The 18835-nt window shown below is 57.6% G+C and overlaps 3 protein-coding genes across 3 annotated transcripts; 2 read left to right on the top strand and 1 right to left on the bottom strand.

The window, feature by feature from the left end:
- Positions 1 to 402: 402 nt before the first annotated feature.
- On the top strand, positions 403 to 7490 carry Ccdc154 (coiled-coil domain containing 154; the record flags this gene model as incomplete). Its single annotated transcript, XM_076840753.2, has 15 exons — positions 403 to 707; positions 791 to 980; positions 1152 to 1198; positions 1887 to 2010; positions 3652 to 3753; positions 3836 to 3964; positions 4038 to 4162; positions 4476 to 4602; positions 4697 to 4834; positions 5828 to 5947; positions 6108 to 6184; positions 6445 to 6562; positions 6702 to 6788; positions 7043 to 7230; positions 7350 to 7490. Coding segments are annotated over 15 exons (1959 nt in total), but the record flags the coding sequence as incomplete, so codon positions are not given.
- Positions 7491 to 8463: 973 nt separating this feature from the next.
- Positions 8464 to 9258, bottom strand: Percc1 (proline and glutamate rich with coiled coil 1). The gene has a single exon (XM_076840754.1). It carries the CDS (start codon positions 9256 to 9258, stop codon positions 8464 to 8466), a length of 795 nt encoding a protein of 264 aa, XP_076696869.1.
- A 6798-nt stretch (positions 9259 to 16056) lies between these two features.
- Positions 16057 to 16955, top strand: Uqcc4 (ubiquinol-cytochrome c reductase complex assembly factor 4). The gene is made up of 2 exons (XM_076840512.2): positions 16057 to 16154; positions 16238 to 16955. Exons 1-2 carry the CDS (start codon positions 16123 to 16125, stop codon positions 16608 to 16610), a joined length of 405 nt encoding a protein of 134 aa, XP_076696627.1. The 5' UTR covers positions 16057 to 16122; the 3' UTR covers positions 16611 to 16955.
- Positions 16956 to 18835: the final 1880 nt, after the last annotated feature.

The following is an 18835-nucleotide window of genomic DNA, read 5'->3' on the forward strand; positions in this document are numbered from 1 at the left end:
CTTTTCGAGTTGCAGCCCTCCTGCTTCCTGAGGCCTCCTAGCCTTCTAGCCCCACTTCCCTGCCGCACCCTAAGTCCCCATCATCCCTGGCCTAGCATCCAGCTCTGGGCAGCCACGGGGACACTAGGCCCAGCGTCAAAGCTGCAGGGGGGCAGCTGGTGAAGCCATGTCAGGTGAGCCAGATGTGGGGTGTGCAGTCTGCAGCAGGAGGAGCAAGGTACTGGGGAGGACCACACAATACAGCTCTGCTCTCCCCGTGGCTGCTGCCAGAGCTAGGCAGGGTGGGTGCTGTCTTGTGTCTGCTACCCAGTACTGTGTGTTCTCTGGCAGGATCCTACACCTCTCTGAGCCAAGCCCCTACCTGGTTTGGGTGGTGCCTAGCACCCTCAGTAGACAGGCTGAGCTCGGGTGGCTGGTGGGTATTGCCAGCAATGCTGGGGTGCCTGTGGGCTCCAGCAGGAGCTGGTGTCTGGGGGTGCACTCCCAAAGCACTTCCTTGCAGAGTTAGCTGACAGCTCCCTGTCAGGGGTTTCGCCCCACTCTCAGCGGAGCACCGTCTCGCTGGAGGACCTGGAGCTCCTCCTGGCCGAAGGCCTGACCAGCCCTGAGCCCTTGAGTCAGGAGAACTCAGAGTCCAGCCACCTGGCGTCCAATGCCTGTGTCCCCGAGCCAAGCACCTCCAAGCGCTGGGAGAAGCTGGAGCAGTGGTGAGCCCTGCGGCACAGGGCAAGAGGACCAGGGAGGACCACGAGGAGGCTGTCCTGGTAACCACCTTCTCCACCCTGGCCAGGGTGGGTGACCTGCAGGCTGAGGTGGCGTGCCTGCGCGGACACAAGGAGCGCTGTGAGCACGCCACCCTGAGCCTGCTGCGGGAGCTGCTGCAGATGCGGGCCCATGTGCAGCTGCAGGCCTCAGAGCTCCGGCAGCTGCGACAGGAAATGCAGCAGGTGGCCCAGGCCCCCGAGAAGGAGGCATTGGAGGTGAGCTATGGCAGAGGCATCAGTGCCCCACCCCAGTCAATCTCCCCCTTTCTCCGGGGTTAGTCCGGAGCCCAGTGCCACCCCCGTTGCTCATCCCTAAGCCATGGCTCCAGGGCACGCCCACTGGGCCTGCGCTCCAGCCTGCCCAGCCCCACACCTTCCGCTTTGCAGTTCCCTGGACCCCAGAACCAGAATCAGATGCAGGCTCTGGACAAAAGGTACCCTACACTCCTGTGGGCATGGGCTTCAGCAGGTGGGAGAGGCTCAGGCAGTGGCTGGCACCAGGGCCCATGGGGATTCGCTCAGGATTCTGTTTCCCCAGTAAGCTGTCTTGTTAGGGTAAGCAGTACTGGTATGTGGTCCAACTCAGAAAGCTCGGGTCTCAATGCCCCTGGATAGCTTGAGACCCCGAGAAGGCAGGGGGGCTGATGATAGGGCCCCATGGCCAAATCCCCAGTCCCAGAGGCTGCCCAGCTGCTCTGGGCCTGCAGAGGCGCTCCTTGTGTGCCAGGCTGGTGGAGGTCCGGGAAGCCTTGTCCCAGGTCAGGAGGAGGCAGGCCCTTCAGGACGTGCAGCGGAAGGGTGCCCAGCAAGAGGCCAACCTCAGGTGGGCGCCACCTCCCCAGGCTGGCTTGGACCCACCCTGTGCCCCCAGCACTACCAGCAGGGCATCCCCTGCCTTGGTGCTGAGCCACTGGATGCTGGGGACCACAGACCCACGGTGGACCTCGTAGGGGCTGGGGCCCTGCCCTCCCTCCCTGGATCCCTTGCTGGGACTCTGAGGTCTGTCTCCACTCCCATGTTGCCCTAGCTGAGAAAGACTGTCCCACGGTTCCACCAGCCTCTTTGACTCCCCAGTCCAGTCCTCTAGCTAGCTCAGCTGGCACCTGTACCCGCTGTACCTAGGCTGACTAAGCTGACCGGCTTGCTGAGGCAGGAGGAGCAAGGCCGGGAGGCAGCCTGCAGTGCACTGCACAAGAGCCAAGAGGATGCCAGCCAGAGGGTGGACCACGAGGTGGCCAAGATGCAGGTACCACAGGGAGGCCAGGCCCGGCCCTGGCAGGGGCCCCTGGAGGGCCCCAGCATCCTCAGCCTGTGCCCTGGCCAGAGGTGGCTCTTCCCTCCCTGCTGATGGAATTTGGGGAGGACCTCTCATCCTGCACTGTCCCCCATGGTGACCTCTTACCCCAGTGCCCTGCCCATTGAGATCAGTTACAATTATAAAAACTCAACTCGGTTCCTAGGCCATGTAAGCTGCCATTCAAATGCTAGCAGCCACAGGTGGCCAGTGGTGCAAGTCTGGGGTCCTCCTCACAAAAGCCCATTGGAGTGGACATCTCTGGCTGCCACAGCCTGGGTCAGGGAGGGGAGCAGTGGAGCCAGAGCCCCCTGCCAGCCGTTGGCAGCCTGAGCTTTCCTCTGTGAATCAGGAATCAGGAATTCCAGGCCCCCATGCTGCCTCCTACTCAGGACCCCCAGGAGTGACCAGCTCCTTGGCTCTGCAGACAGATCCCTGGACTCCAGCCTGTGTCCCACACACCCAGGCTCCTCCAAGGCAGGGCTCATCCCACTGCTCCCATGTGGCCCCTTCCCACTGCCACTGGGAAGCTGATATGCTGGTGCCAAGGTGAGGGCAGAGGGATGAGGGCTCCTGACACTGAATGTAGGGGAGCTGCCCCTCCTGGGGCACCTGCCTTTTCCTCTGAGCCCCAGAGTTTCTGAGGACTTTAGGGCCAGGGTCAGCACACTATGGCCTATGGTCTAATTTATTTGTTGGTTCATTCATTTGTTTTTTGAATTGGCAATTCAACCCAGGTTCACTGAGCTATCTCCGTAGCCCTTTTTGCATTGAGACAGGGTCATTAAGTTGCTGAGAGTTTTGCTAAGTTGCTGAAGCTGGCCTCCAATTAGTGACCCTCTTGCCTCAGCCTCTTGATTTGCTGGGGTTTCAGGTGTACACACTGTACCCACTGCCTAGTTTGTAAATAAAGTTTTATCAGCACATAGCCAGTAAAGCACATTTAGTACTGTCAATGGCTACTTTGAGGTCACAACCACAGTGTTGAAAGTTTTCAGTAAAAGTCCTGTGAGCCTGAAACATTTACTGTGGGGCTGTATGGGAAAGTCTGTGGACCTTGCTCTAGGGCACCCTCCTTGTGCCTCCCTCCCCTAGGGGCCTAGGCAGAGTGAGGGCTTCCCGGAGGCCCCCACCCAACCATGGGCAGGGCCTGAGTACTGGGGCTACTGGTAGAAGAGCTTTGTGGCTGTGAAGAAGGTGCCTGGTGTCTGGACCCTGTGAGACGGAGGGGAGCACACTGGGCTGGGCTTCTTCCCCCTCCCGCCCCCGCACTTTCACACCCTTGGTGTAGCAGGGGTGCCATAGCCCTGCCTGCCCTCTGCAATGGGCTGTCCCCATGTGTGTGAGGAGTTGTCTCAAGTGCACCTACTGCCCTGCCCCAGCCCCAGCTCTGGCTAGTATCTGGCCCTTCATCTTCCCTGAGCCTGGTCTCTTGGGGATAGTGGCCCCTGCCTGCCCTGCCTTTCTTTCTGCTCAGGATACAGTAGATCCTGTTCTGCAAGTCCCAGGGACAGCAAGGGGGATGTGACCTGGGGCTGGGTGGGATGGGATGTCCAGCAGGGAGGCTGAGGGTGACTCTGGGCCTCTCCCCAGGCCCAGGTGACCAAGTTAGGCGAGGAGGTGAGCCTCCGTTTCCTGAAGAGGGAGGCCAAGCTGTGCAGCTTCCTGCAGAAGAGCTTCCTGGCCCTGGAGCAGGTAGGATACTGGGCCAGACCGGGCACCCTCGCCCATGTACCCAGGCCAGGCAGGGGCCTGGCAGACGGTGGTGTTCCTGCAGAGAATGAAGGCCTCTGAGAGCACACGGCTGCAGGCCGAGGGCAGCCTGCGGGAGGAGCTGGAGGGCCGCTGGCAGAGGCTGCAGGAGCTGACGGAGGAGCGTGTGCAGGCCCTGGGGGCTCAGCGCCAGGTGGGCCTGGTGGGTGGGCGTGGCCAGGGCAGTCTGGGAGAGCACCAGCTCAGGGCCACCTCCTCTGTGACAGGAGGAGGAGGGCCACCTGCTGGAGCAGTGTCGGGGCCTGGACGCGGCTGTGGTCCAGCTGACAAAGTTCGTACGGCAGAACCAGGTGTCAGTGAACCGCATCCTGCTGGCTGAGCAGAAGGCCCGGTGGGTGTCCTCTGGTCATGGGGAGCTGCCTGCCCAGGCAGGCCACCCAGAAATCATCCACTTCCCCTGGAAGGCACTAGCAGAGCACTAGGACTTGTCCACTGGGACAGAATAGTGACCCTCTAGCTGGGCCCTGTCCCTTCCCTAAACCTAACTCTCTTGGTGGCACCCATGAGAACATCCTGTCCTCTGATCCATGGGCTCTCCTGGGAGATTCCAGAGCGAGCTAGCAGCCGTGTCCTCTTCCCTGGCCTGATGCTGAGGGGCAGGCCAGCCTCAGCTGAGAAATAGTGTCAGTGTTGTCAACCCACAGGGATACCAAGATGTGCCTGGAGGAGAGCCAGGCTGGGGAACTGGCCTCCTTCGTGCAAGAGAACCTAGAGGCCGTGCAGCTGGCTGGCGAGCTGACCCGGCAGGAGATGCAGGGTGCTCTGGAGCTGGTGAGGGGTGCCTAGGGAGAGGGGCAGCACACACCCTGCACATGACCATGGTCACTCAGCTGAGGCCTCCCTGACCTCCTCCTGTCCCCTGCAGCTCCAAGAGAAGAGTCAGGTCCTAGAGGGGTCAGTGGCCCAGCTGGCCAGGCAATTGAAGGACCTGAGTGACCACTGTCTGGCTGTGAGCTGGAGACTGGACCTTCAGGAACAGACATTGGGCCTGAAACTATCTGAGGTAAGCACCAAAGGGCAGTAAGGCACATTCTGGAAGGCCTGGGCCCTGAGGGCAGAGGTCTGACCAGTCCAGCTCCACTGCTGAGACCTGAGGCTGACCCTAGAGGTGGGATGAACAAAGGTGGTAGCCACCCATGGCCCTGGTGTTCATTTCCCTTCTTCTCTTGCATCACCGCTGAGCTATAACCTACCTGTAAGCCGGGCCATCCCCTCAGGTGTGCGACTCAGTGGGTTCCAGTTCCTTCGGAGCTGAGAGCCCTGTTGATTCCAGAACTTTTCATCACCACAAATGGAAACCCCAGACCACCCATCAAATATCCCCAACACCCCAGCCCCTGGCCCCTCAGATCCATCTCTGTACTTGTGGCCTTGCCCACAGGACCTTTGATGTCAGTGAAGTCACACACATGTGGCTGCTGTTTCTGGCTGCTCACTGGGCCAGGCCCTCACAGTGTATCCTCCTGGCAGGGTGATATCCCCTGGTGTGAGCAGGCCACCTTTTGTTTGCACACATGCCTGCTGAGGGACGTGTGGGCTGTTGTTATTTTTGGCTTTTGGGAATCATACTGCCATGACCATGAGGGTCCACCCTTTGATCTTGGGGCTGGAACCCCCAGGTCATCCCTGCAGCCCCTCTGGGCACACACTGGTCAGAACAGCTCATGACAGACCCTCTCCTGCAGGTGACAGGCCTGCTTTTCGTCCCTGTCCCTGTCAGCTCTTGGTGGTAGAAGATCTGTGCCCTTCTTCTCAGGGTGCATCTGGGCTGAGCCTGGCAGCCCACTTGACTGGGCTTTGGGCATGGCTGTCCCCCTAGGTGGCTGCAGCAGGCCTGGGCACAGAGTGCTCAGAGTCAGAGGTGGATGTGGGCATGTGGCCTTCAGGAGCTTCTCCCCAGCCTCCTGGGCCTCTCCATGTCCTGGCTCATAGCCCTGTCCTTCTGCCTGCCTGAACTCTTATCTGGGACCCAGCCTTCTCTGTGTCTGAATCTCAGGTGAAGACTGAGTGGGAGGGTGTGGAGAGGAAGTCCCTGGAAGACCTGGCCCGGTGGCAGAAGACAGTGTCAACTCACCTGCGGGAGGTGCAGGAGAAGGTGGACGGCCTCCCGCGGCAGGTGGGCCTAGCCTGTCCAGGCTCTGCCAGCCTGGAGAGCTGGAGGGCTTCTCCCACCCCTCCCCTCTCCTGCCTTCCTTGCTGGGCCTGGACGGCCCAGGGCTCCCCAAGCTGGCTGTGCTCAGGGTCACCCCCCAGGTTGTCCGCGGCCTCCATTTCAGATAGAAGGCGTCTCAGACAAGTGTATCTTCCACAAGAGCGACACAGACCTGAAGATCTCAGCCGAGGGCAGGGTCAGGTGAGGGTGCCCCTGAGAAATGGGCAGAAGCTCTGCCAGGTGCCCATGGCAGCCCCGTCCCCTCCCTGGCCTGGCCAGCCCTACTCTGGGATCACCTCTCCTCTGGTACAGCTTCCCCCCTGCCACCCACTGGGAATCCCCACTTTCTGCACTGGAAGAGGGCAAGACCAAGCCCTCTTGGGCTCCCTTTGACCTATGGCAGCTAGGGGAGGCACCTATCTGTCTCATCTGGACTCCATAGCTGCCCTCGGTGCCCACAGAGAGTTCGAAGTTGGTGCCATGAGGCAGGAGCTGGCCACCCTGTTGTCCTCTATGCAGCTGCTCAAGGAAGAGAGCCCCGGGAGGAAGATCGCTGAGATCCAGGGACAGCTGGCCACGGTACCTTGGGCCCAGGGAGACCACCATGCCTGGACACTTGCCAGAGCTCCCAGTGCTCGGGGATTCCAGGTTGGGCCCTGGGGCTGGCTGGACACCAGAAGGCCACCTGTGTCTTGCCCGTGACAGGGGCTATGTTTAGTTTCAGAAGCAAATGATAAAACTGGAGAGCAGCATGCAGGCCCACAAGACCATCCAGAACCTTAAGTTCAACACAGAGACCAAGCTGGTGAGAGGGGCTGGGGGCTCCCAGGGCTGGGGCCTCCCAGGGCTGGGGCAGGCCTGGCCCTGCTCCTTCTAGCCCTGCAGTCTGCCCAGCAGCCCAGCTGGCACCCAGCAGCCTTTTCCTGAAGATGAGGGGGGCCTCTGGCCTGGGCTGCCCCCGCCCCTGTCGTCTTCTCCCATGTTCTGTGATCCTCCGTTGTTCTGCTCCCCCCCCCACCCCGTGGCTCCTGGGTAACCAGGGGCCCCTGTGTCCTTCAGCGCACAGAGGAGATTGCAACCCTGCGGGAGAGTGTGCTGCGCCTCTGGAGTGAGGAGGGCCCTTGGCCATTGACACTGGGCAGCAGGCGGGTTCTCATGTCCCTGGTGAGGCAGCGGTTCTTCATCAAGGACGTGGCTCCTGGAGAACTGGTCTCCGTGAACTGCTGGGGCGTGTATCAGACTGTGAGGTGGGCAGCAGGGAGCTTGGCGGCAGCCCCTCAGGTTCCAGGTCTGGGGTAGGACAGGGAGGTCCCCACAGGGAGGGAAGGTGGTGAGAGGTGCAGCCATGATCCGGGTCCCTGGGCAGGTGGCTGCAGTGGAAGACCGTCCTCATGAACCTGGTGGTCCGGCAGAGGCAAGGCGTAGTCTTGAAGACATCCCACCAGTAGCCTGCTCCCCAGCGCACGTCCTTGTCCCTTTCCCAGAAATAAATGTGCTAGCTCTTGTACCACATGGGGCCATTACTCCCTGATACCTGCCAGTGAAATCCTCCCCAGGTGCCTGTGTGACTGACACACAGGTTGGGCAGTGGGAAGGACCAAGACCAGGAGACCAAATTCCCCAATCCCTAGGGTCCTTCCTATCCTGCCCAATCTCTTTCCCCCACAACCCAGGAGCCCCACATCCCCAGTAGAAAGGGTCTTGGCCTGTCCAGAGGCACCCAGGCCTACTGCTGCCAGGACCTATGCGAACCCCCAGGCAGGAATGAAGACACTGGGGCTGCAGGCTTGTGGCTGACCACCTCAGGCTGGGCCCAGCCCTGCCAGCTGACCTGTCATCCAGAGTGCTGCCCGAGGAAGCCACTTCTCAGCACTCATCCAGGGAGTAAACACCCATGTTTACTCAAGTCAGGCGCCTCTTTCTGCCTCTTAAGAAAACCCAGGCTCATCTGTGTCCCTGGCCCTGCTGCCTGCCTATGCTACACCAGGGGCTGCACCAGGGACAATCAGCACTGGCCCTGTGGGGCTGCGGGTGGGCTGGCCCTTGCCACTGACTTGAGTCACAGGGGATGGCCTGGCAGCGATGGGGCCTCCCCTAGAGGGGTACATGTGTAGGCAAACACCCCTAGCCCATGACCTCAGGGAGCCAAAGCTCCTGCCCAGGTTCTCCCTCCTGTGGGCAGAGCCCTGGGGGCCCCTGTGCAGAGTGGGGTGCTTCTGGAGGCTGAGGCCAGGGGCTGGCTCAGCCTGGACACCCTCACTAGTCCTGCACCCTTGCCAATCCTGGTGACCCCTGGCAGTAGCAGCCATAGGCTGCAGACAAGACCAGAACCTCCTTTGGGGCCTGGAAAGGCCTTGCCTGAGGTGGGCAGCCAGGTCACGGCTATCTGGAAGGAATTCAGGGAGCACGAGGGAGAGTCTGGGCACCCTAGGAAGGGTGGCTTTTGCTGCCCCCAGCACAGCCTTGACCTTGCCCAGTCTCTAGGCTTCGGTCAGTTGTGTCCCCTCCAATGCCTGAGCACCCCCACCCTGCAGCTCAGGGCTGGCCTCAGATGACCAGCTGGCCAGCAGGTCACTGAAGTCTGGTGTGCCAGGGTGGAGAAGGCCCAGGGGACTGGGCGCCGGCTCCTTCCAGAAGGATGGGGGCAGCTTCCTCTGGGTCATGGGGGTGATGTGGCTGTATTTCCGCTCCAGCCTCAGTCTGTGGCCGGCTGATGCCCTGGGCCCCAGGAACTGCCGCAGCCCATAGTCAAAGAGCTCAGCCAGGGGTCCCAGTGGCAGTGTCCCATCCTTGCTGAAGCCTGACCTGTGTGCCTGCCCCTCAGATCCCTTGGACAAGTGGACCTCAGGCTCAGTGGCCTCATCGTCCTCTGGGGCCCCACCCTGAGCCAGGCGCACCAGGTCAGCATAGTAAAGCTCTCGGGCCGAGTGGCTGGCCAAGTGGCTATCCTCATAGACATCACAGGCATCCGGGTCCTGCCCCTTGTCCTTAGGACCAAAGTACCGCTGGATGTCACCACTGATGAGCTCTGAAAAGCGCAGCAGCCGCAGCGGAGTCTCTGGGCTGTTGGGACCTTGGGGAGCCACCCCTGAGTTCTGAGGGGACCCCTTGTCCTCTAGCTCCTCGCCCTCCCTGTCGTCATTGTCCTCATCCTCCTCTTCTTCCTCCTCCTCCTCTGAAGTTTCAAGGGGCTCTGGGTCTGAGCTCAGGAAGGGCTGGTGGGACTGCAGGGGCAACCGGAAGCCACAGAGAGGCCGGATCACGCCAGCAGCCATGTCCTGAAGTCACTGGAACTCTTGGAGCCTCTGTGACTGCAGGCAGTGACTGGAGAGGGAGGTAGCGGGCAGGTGAGCAGTCAGAGCTCAGAGCCACATGTGCAACCCAGAGAGGGCTCCCCGGCTCTTCCCTCCCACAGCTCCCAGCTTCCCTGGCCCAGCTCAGCAGGGGTGAGGTTGGCAGAGACTGCAGAGGGTGGGCTCAGGAGTGCGGTGGGCCATTAGCAGGAGCAGTTAGATCCCATCTTATAGGTAGGGAAGTTTTGGGTGCAGGGAGGATATAGTGGTGGGATTAAGTCACTACAGTCACTAAAATCATGGCCACTCCTGGACCAGGGAAAGCAGAGGGAGAGAAGTCCCAGGGGGTCAGCCTTGCCCAGGGCTTCCAGAGTCCCTCCCTGGGTTGCTGTGGCCTCTCAAACCCTTCCTAAGGTCCTTGAAGTTTCCATGGGGGGGGGGCATGAGGGTCCAGCCCAGCCCATTGCATCCAGTGGCAGCCTCAGACCCAGATTCTGGTTGACTTCTGATGAGGTAAGGATACCTGGGTGGACCTGACCTAGGCACCTCCTGCTGGGAGGATGATGTGGAAGAATCTGGGAAAAGTGGGGTCCAGGAACCTTGTCTGCTTCTGCACGGGAAAGCCAAGTGGGTGCACCCCAGTGAGAGGGAGGAAGAAAGCGGAGCTGAAGACCTGGAAGCTCAGGACCCAGCTCATCAGGAAACAACACCTGTCTCTGTGGGGGCCTGGGTGTGGGTAGCTAAGGCCCTTGGACATGCACTCCTCAGGGTCAGGATGACCTAGGCACTTGTCCCTCCCCTGGGGAAGCAGAGGTAGCTGTACAGTCTCCTCCACCTGGAAGCCACTGTGTGACCTCACTTGCTCAAGGTGCAGGGCCCTCTGCTGTCAGGGTGTCCAGGCCTCTGGGGATGACTGCTCACAGAGAGCAAGACAAGACACCTTCCCACAGGGAGAGCAGTCCCACAGAGGACCTGGGAGGAAGCTCCACGGAGCCATGCCCCCCCGCCATGGCCCTCCCCACTCACCACCAGGCCCTGGGTCCTACCTGGCCTCTGCTGCACCTCTTGCTCGGCAGGCCTACCTCCACCTGAATGCAAGCATTTATAGCTGGGCTCTGCAGCCGCCTGAGGCTGGCAAATATTTGGCGACAGCATTGTCATCGCAGACTGGACAAATAGAGCCCGTTTGCTTTAGCGCCCGGCAACCAGGGCCCCGCGGGGGGAGCATCCGAAGACCAGCCTCACCTGCACGCATCCTGCCAGGGGACCGTGGAGTGTTTGCTGCAAGCCCAGCTGGCCCACACCCTGGACCCGAGGACCCTTATCTCTGCTGCTCATTGGGCCTGGTCCAAGCCTTGTCAAATAGGCGGAAAATTAAATTTCATGCTATTTTGAGTTCTCAAGTAGGCCTCTCTAGAGGACATCCTGCCTCTGTGGTGTGCTGCACAGACAGTGCTTCACTGGCAGCAGGGCTCTGGGCCACAGGAGGCACAGAGACCACAAGGCCACTGGGATGGGCTAATGCAGGTGGCTCCTGGCCTAGCCCCCTCCAGCCATGCAGTGGGGGGAGGGGGTTCTGGGCATTTGTGCCCAGTCTCCACCAGTCCAGATGGGGCCATGATGAAGACTCTGTCCAGCAAGGCTGCCCCTCCCACCTGCACAGAGTTGCAATCACCCAGTAAACCTACTGCTGGCCTGGGCTTCCCCAGGGGCCAGGCTGAGATGGCTCCCCACCCCACATTCCAGGCCTCCTCCTGGCTGAAGCCACCCCAAAGTGGAGTTGAGAGACCCTGACTCCAGCCAACTTGCCCGAATCCCACTACTGCAGGTAGGGCTGGTCCTGCCCAGCTTGGCTTGGGCCATCAAAGGCCTCACAATGCTTGCTGTTCTTGTTTCCAGCTCCTGATCTCCAAGAGGTACATGGACACCACCTCCCCTTTCCCAGTTTCTCCCCCTCCAGGTAGGGGGGGTGGCACCTCCCACCCTCTGCCATCTCAGCACAATGGACCTGGCCTTCCCTGCAGCTGGATCCCTGCTGGTTACTGCAGTCCTTTCCTCAGCTGGAGGGCAGAAAGCTTCAGGAGCCCTGCAGCTACATGGGGCTTGGGAGCTGCTCACATCTCACAGTGAGGCTGTTTGTCTGAGCTGTAATGGGAATGGCAAGGGGCAGGTCACCTGCATGTCCAGAGAGACTTCAGGCTGTAGGAGGGTAATGGCATTATCACAGCAACCACCCGCCATTTATCACTACCTCGTCCCTGGAAGGAAACCCAGGGGGTGACCCAGGTGAGACCATGTCCAGGTAATGCCAATGTCCTGGGATGAGGGGCATCTGACCAGGTTCAGTCCTGAGCATCCAGACTGCTTGGGGATCTCTGTCCCCATGGACTGACCTCAGGAGGTTTTTCTTTTTTGTACATGAGATTGAACTTAGGGTACTTATCCACTGAGCCACATCCCAAGCCCTTTTTGAGACAGGGTCTCACTAAGATTTTTAGGGCCTCACTTAGTTGCTGAGGTTGGCCTCAAACTCATGATCCGTCTGCCTCAGCCTCTCAACTTGCTGGGATTACTGGCATGTGCCACCACACCCAGCCTGACCTCAGTTTTGACCAAGTTTGAGACTTCAGGATCCAAAGACACTGGCCCCATCCTGGCTGTGGGGTGGTCCTGCCTCAGCAGGCTCCTCTCTGACCCAGTGCAACTCAGCTGTCAGACCAGATCTTCAGGAGGCCCAGGGTCTGAGTTACAGGCTGCTAAGGCACATAGGTCCTGCTTTGTGACCATATTCATCCCCTTGCCCTATTGATGGCTCAGGGGGCTCCTGCTCTGATCTTTCCAGAACCCCAGAGCTGGACCAGGGCAGAGAGTGGGGCACATCTGCTTCTGCTCAGAACCATAGTGCCCCCTGCTGCTTGCTCTTGGAAGGATGGGCCCAGGGAAGGGGCTGGGAATAGGTTGAAGTCTGTGTGCTGCCCACTTCCACCTTGGGGGTAAGCAGCAGAGCAGGCAGTCAAGGGACCTTGGGAACCTGCCAGAGGACCCAGGAGGCATGTGGCTGTGGGCTCTGTGTTCCCCCCGACCGACCGGGAGATGGTAGAGGCTGTGCAGGTGCTGTGAGCACAGGCAGTCACCAGTTCCCTCAGAGCAGCCCTGGCCTGTGTGGCCCCAGGGCGGGGCACTGCTGTGAGGGAAGACACACCGCCCTGCCCTTGAAAATGTCCCACCTGTGTGTCCAGAGGAGGGGCTTTGGGAGTAAGCTGCAGGAAGGCAGAGTATTCCAACTGAGGTCAGAGCCTGAGCAGACCCAGGTACTGCTGCAGAGCTGGGAACCTCTGGGGTTCACTGGGTCCTTGTGAAGAGGAGGCAGCAGGTCCAAGGCAGACAGAATGGACAATGCTGTGCTAATGGCTTTGAAGATGGTGAGGGTGACAAGGCAAGGGGTGCAGGGGCCTAAGAAGCTGGAAAATGCAAGAAGGCAGGTCCCCGCAGGCTGCAGAGTGTGGCCTGCTGACTGGATTCCAGGCCAGTGAGGCCCACTTGGAGCTCCGTGTGTGTGTGTGTGTGTGTGTGTGTGTGTGTGTGTGTGTGTTTAAACCTCGCAGCTGTTGCTGGTTCCAGCATAGGCAGCCTCAACCGGAAGCGGGCAGCGCGTGTGCAGGGTCTCATGGCAGCTGTGGAGCTCAGATCCCCCCAGCCACAGGGAGAACCCAGCCTAGGTGAACTCAAGTCCCAGGTGAGGCCATGAACACTGGACCTCAGCTCATCCCTCTACAATGGAAGAGAAGATCTGTGTGAAGTGTTCTGTCCAGCTGCTGTAGGAGGAAGGCATGAGGGGTCCTGACCCCCAGGACCTGGCTTTTACTCCCACACACCTTCTTCTTTCCCATCCTTTGATTGAGGCATCTAGACAGCAGGGCTGGGGCTGCGACAGGGGTTTGGATCCTACAACGAGCAAATGCAGAGATGCCCATCATGTTGCTGAGAGAGGGCTGTCCACTAACAGTCAGACCTTAGTCCTGGCCTAGAATGATCCTGACGTTTTTCTCTGCCTGAAAAGAAATCAAGGAGGAAACCCAAGCCTGGGATGCAAACTTCTAGAGTAGAGAAGATGCTGGAGCAGCTAGGGTAGGAGTTTGGGAACAAGAGCTTGGCAAGGCCTTGGGGACAACACCTGAGACTAGAGAGGGAGGTACCAGGGTCCCACAGTGTGGGCTGAGGCATGTGATGGAGGGAACCAGGCAACTTAAGGAGCAGGTCTGCAATCCAGCGGGAGTTCAACAAGTCATCCCCTTCTTCACCCCACCTGAGCTTTAGGCCAAGTTCAAGATAGACCAGGTGTCTCTGGCTTTTGTTTCTGGTGAAGCTAGGTTAGTGAGTGACAGCCTAACAGGGAATCTTGGGTCAGTAGAGAGACTCATTTGCCAGGAGTCATTGCCTGTACATGTCTAGCTGGTGTTGGGTGGGTAGCCAGGCCCAGACCAAGCAGCTTTGTGTCCCCCAGCCCCCTGCCACCCATCTGGGCCCCTAGAGGAAGCTGGTGCCTCAACATATGTCCCAGCATCTGCCTGGCTCTCACTGTGGGCAGTGCTGGCCCTGCACAGCTCTCAGCCCAGTGCCTTCACCAGCCCCCACCCACACCTGTTGTCAGGTCTCAGGCCCTAGAAGAACAGCTCTGCCCCTCCAGAGGCAAGCTCTGCCTGTCCCCAGGCACCCCATATTGATCTTCCCAGGAAAATCAATAGCTCCAATATGTCAACTCTCAAGTGGCCGCTATAATAAATTACCCCACCATTAAGCACACAAGGGTAGCCTCCGCCCTCCCCCCCATTAGTGGGACATTAGGCCTCCCTTGAAATTTCTCTGTGTGCTTTGAGATAATGCAGGCTGAGGTGTTGGTTTATATCCCCAGGGAGGGGAGGGTGACTTGGAGCTGTGGCCTTTTCCTCTCAGGGTTCCCAGCCAGGTCACTGGGAACCAGCATGCCTGGGAGGTGAGGCACCTCAGCAACAGGATGTGAGGAAGGACTGCAGGGCTCAGTGAGGCAAGCAACTGCCGGAGGGTCCTGGGAAGCAGGGCTTTGCCCTGGGTTGGATGCTGGGTTGATGCTATGGTGGGGCCACTGTAAGTAAGCACTACAAACTGGACAACTTAAAACAATAGAGGAGCCAGCACAGTGACACACACATATAATCCCTGCCACTTGGGAGGCTGAGGCAGGAGGGCTCCAAGTTCGAGGCCAGCCAGAGCAATGTAATGTAACTCTGCCTCAAAAATTTTTAAAAAGGGGCTGGTAATGTGGTTCAGTGGTACAGCACTTACCTAGCACGTGTGAGGTGCTGGGTTCCACCCCAAAACCACAAAACAAACAAAAACAACAGGGCTTCTTTACCTCACAGCCTTGGAGACCAGAAGTCCCAAACCAGGGATACTCCCAGTGACAACTGGGGAGATTGTGCCAGGTCTCACGCCTTTCAGTGCAGTCTCAGCCAGCAGACACACCATTTCAACCTCTGCCTCTGTGGTTATTTGACCTTCTTCCTTCTGTACATCTGTCTTCTCTTCTTGTAAGGACATGTGTCACTGGATTAGCCCACTCTGATGTAGCATGACCTGTTTAACAACATCTGCAAAGACCCTGTTTCCAAAAACTGCCATACTCTTGTTTTCTGAGGGGGAACTACAGGCTCAATTCAGTATCTTCCATTATCAGCAGTAGCCTGAGTGTGTGTCACCCAACTATAGCTAGGAAGCTCAAGGGGGCTCAGAGGATCAAGTTACCCTCTAAGGACTCATTTCTGTTTCTGATCCATGACAGTCATCAAGACTGGGATGGGTGCCCTGTCCTGTTCTGTCCTGGGTGAAGCCCCAGCCCCTGCACTACCTTCTCACCCAAACCCTGCATGGCTGGCCTGGGCAGTTTGTGCTTAGCCACCATGAAGCATCTCAACCTGAAACAGCACCAGTCTGAGCTGGTGGCCCCTCTGCAGCTCCATTCAAGCCTGCAGACCCTTGACCTCTTCCTCCAGGAAGTTCTCTAGACCACCGACTATCCACACTTCAGTCGCCCTCCTCCCATGCTCACTAGGTGCTCCCAAGTCCCTGCAGGGGAAGTTGGTATGCCTGTGATTCTGGTGGGGCTCTGAGCTGGAACAGGTGGGGCGGGCCCATGGAGCTGGCAACAGGTGCCTCTGTTGACACAGCAGCTCTGAATGCATCCTGGGCTGGGCCTGCTGTTAGGAGGGGGGCGGGGACGCCCAGGTGTCCTTGGCTGGAACAACTCTAGGCTCTCCCGACCTAATGCTGTGACAGCATCTCCGGCCAGGAATATATGAGCCAAGTGCTTCCCTCGCCGGGAAGCAGGCACAGAAAGACATCCACGTCCCAGGTCACGAGGTAGCTTTTGGATCTGATTTTGTGCCATCCTCAGAGCAGATTATGGCTCCCGGGAGAAATCTTAAATGTGTATTTCTAAGTGAAAGAAACCAAGATGGAAAGGCTGAAGCGTGAGTGGCGGTACCCCAGAGCAGACGATAGCTTCTGCCCGACGCCGAGCGCCAAGGGGGGGTGTGCGGAGAGCGAACGACCTACGACAGCGGGAAGGAGGTGGTGCGTGCTCGGCTGGTCCCAGTACCGCTGCCCAGGCCGGACGGATAACTACACTTCCCGGCAGGCCTCGCGGTATCTGGGGGGGCGGGACCTAAAGCGGAAGTGCTCGGAGGAGTGCGTCATTTCCGCGGCGCGGTTGGGCTCACGTTCCGTAGTCGTGAGGCCAGGTATGGCGGTGGCTTCCGGTCCTGGACGACGGAAGTGACGCAAGCGGTGCGCCGCAGGGAGGAGGTAGCGATGAGCCGCGTCCTGTGTGCGCCCACCGCAGGGTGAGGACCTTGCCGTCTTGATGGGCCGGGGCCCCGGTCGAGGCCAAGGCCAGGCGGCCCATTCACTGCTGTCTCCTTTGTAGGGCCATACGGGCACTCAGGCTTGCGGGCTTGGCTCCACGGAACCTGCACCCGCCGCCGGCTGGCCGGGCCCAGCCCGCGGACGATGAGGAGGACCCCGAACGCCCCCTTCGGTTTTCCTCCAGCAGAGCCAGCCCATCCCGCTGGACCGTGATGCATTCCCTGGGGAAGGAGCAGCAGCGGCCCTGGTGGAAGGTGCTACCCCTCAGCCTCTCCCTCCTGGCTCTGGTCTCGTGGTGCTTCCTGAGGCAGGAGAGCGGCGCGGACCAGTGGTTGAGACGCGTGCTGGAAATAGAGGAGCCTGAGCCCGGAGACGCCCCCGAGGAGCCTGGCGCGCGGGCCGCCTACCCGGCGAGAGCCTCGGGTGCAGGCTGAAGGACTCGCGCTCGTGGCGCTGATATGCGTGAAGGCAGCGGGAGGTCGGCAAGAGCCTGCTCCTTGTCTAACACCGTTGCGCAGTGATTGCGTCCTAAAGACTTCTCAGATCCACGGGGAAGGTGTTGGCCGCATTGTGTGCCACTGGATTTGGAATGTCTTTGTACAGCCTAGTCATGTCGCCAAAGCAGTCCTGGTGGATACTTGTAATCCAGTGTTACTTTGCAGACCATGTGCTTTCTGAAACACTATAACTGACATGAGTGTTAGAATGTGCTATGCGTAAAGAACATCTGTTGGTGTTAGTTTTATATACTAACAAATTAAAAATACATTTTAATACAATGATGCACTAAGGCGATTCAGGTGTTTTTTTCCTTTCGTTACATCTAATTGAAAAAGTATTTTAGTAGACCAACAACCGCCTTTTTAAAAACTGTAGTTTGTTTGTTCATTGTGGTGCTGGGGATTGAACCCAGGGACCCCAGCCATTTATTTTGAGACAAGTCTCTCAAATGCCGAGGCTGGCCTCAAACTTGTGATATAATTTCTTCTAAAATTGCTGGGATTACAGGCGTGCACTACTGCATCTGGCTGTGCAAAACTTTATTTTTAACACGTCAACAACTTTCTGTTTTAGGAGACAGCTAATAGGTATTTCTTTTAGTTGTAGATGGACACAATGTCTTCACTTTTTAAAGGTTTTTTTTTTTTTTTTAAGATGTAAATGGACACAATACCTTTATTTTATTATTTTTATGAAGTGCTGAGGATTGAACCCAGGCATGCTAGGCAAGCGCTCCACCATTGAACCACAACCTCAGCCCTCTTTGCTTATTTTTATATGGTGCTAAGAATTGAACCCAGTGCTTCACACGTGGGACACAAGTGCTCTACCACTGAGCTACATACAGCCCCAGCCCAATAAGTATTTATTTTCACAAATTGCAATCACTATTTTGGATTACCTGAATATAGTTTTCCAAGTGTTATGTAAGAACAAACTTGCTTAATTTGAATTAAATACAAAATATATAAAAAGTAGCTTTCATTTACTTGGACTTCAGCTGGAAGGCTTTATTATCCTGTGTGGTCCTGAAGGTACTGTCCCCACCGTCCCCACCCCTTCCCCCCACCCCCCATGCATGTTTGAAAAACAAGTTTTGGGCCCCTAGGTGTAGCAGTGTACACCTTCTTACAAGGACCTCTTTGCAGAAGTTGCTGAGGATCTGCCACCTTCAGAGACTACCAGGAACTGGGGTGTGTACCAGCATACTCATTGTTGAAGGACTGAGCCTGAGGCCTAGGAAAGACTGCCTAGGCTTAACTCCCCTGGCCTGGTCCTAGAGGGGGCAAAGAACTAAGGTGCTTTCTCTTTGCCTTGGGGTGTTTGTAACCTGTTTGGATGTGAGCATTTTGTTTGAGAGCAGTCATTCAAACCAGAACTCTTACTTTCACTCTATCTTTAAGAACTTTTGTGTTAACAAAAAGCTTTTATCTTTTGTTTTGTAGTACTGGGGATTGTGCGTGCTAGGCCAGCACTCTATACCACTGAGTCACACTTCCAGCCCTTTTTAGTTTCAGTTTGAAATAGGACCTTTTTAAGTTGCCCAAGCTGATCTTGAACTTGGGATCCTCCTGCCTCAGCCTCCAGTATAGCTGGGATTATAGATATGTGCCACCACACCTGGCTTAAAGTAATTTCCATATAACAAAGCAATATATATATTCTTTTCTAGAAAAGATAGTAAGCAAAAGAGAACCAGAAGCACCAGATGTAACCACTTTGAATATCTCATTATTTAGTTTTTTGTGTAACTATAATATTGTTTTGCAAAGACACAGCGGGTTGTTTTTTTTTTTTTTTTTTTTTTTTGTTTGTTTTGTTTTGTTTTACAGTGCTAGGAATGGAGCCCACAGCCTTCAGCATGCTAGGCAAGTGCTCTTCCCCACTGACCTGCACCTCCAGCTCCTGTGAGATTTTTTTTTTTTTTGTACTGGGGATTGAACTCTGGCACTGGACCACTGAGCCACACCCCCAGCCCTAATTTGTATTTTAATTAGAGACAGGGTCTCACTGACTTGTTTAGTGCCTCCCTTTTGCTGAGGCTGGCTTTGAACTCATGTTCTTCCTGCCTCAGCCTCCAGAGCTGCTGGGATTACAGGTGTGTGCCACCGTGCCCAACAATGTGGGATTGTTTTTAATGACAGCATTCGCCCTATGT

Source organism: Callospermophilus lateralis, chromosome 19 (assembly GCF_048772815.1).
Source record: "Callospermophilus lateralis isolate mCalLat2 chromosome 19, mCalLat2.hap1, whole genome shotgun sequence".
In the NCBI taxonomy this organism is placed as follows: Eukaryota; Metazoa; Chordata; class Mammalia; order Rodentia; family Sciuridae; genus Callospermophilus; species Callospermophilus lateralis.

What these genes read in the sequence shown, in the direction of transcription:
- Percc1 (XM_076840754.1), bottom strand. Translation starts at nt 9,258, where the DNA reads ATGGCTGCTGGCGTGATCCGGCCTCTCTGTGGCTTCCGGTTGCCCCTG.
- Uqcc4 (XM_076840512.2), top strand. Translation starts at nt 16,123, where the DNA reads ATGAGCCGCGTCCTGTGTGCGCCCACCGCAGG. An exon ending in CTGTGTGCGCCCACCGCAGG is followed by an intron (nt 16,155 to 16,237) that starts GTGAGGACCTTG and finishes TCTCCTTTGTAG; the next exon opens with GGCCATACGGGCACTCAGGC.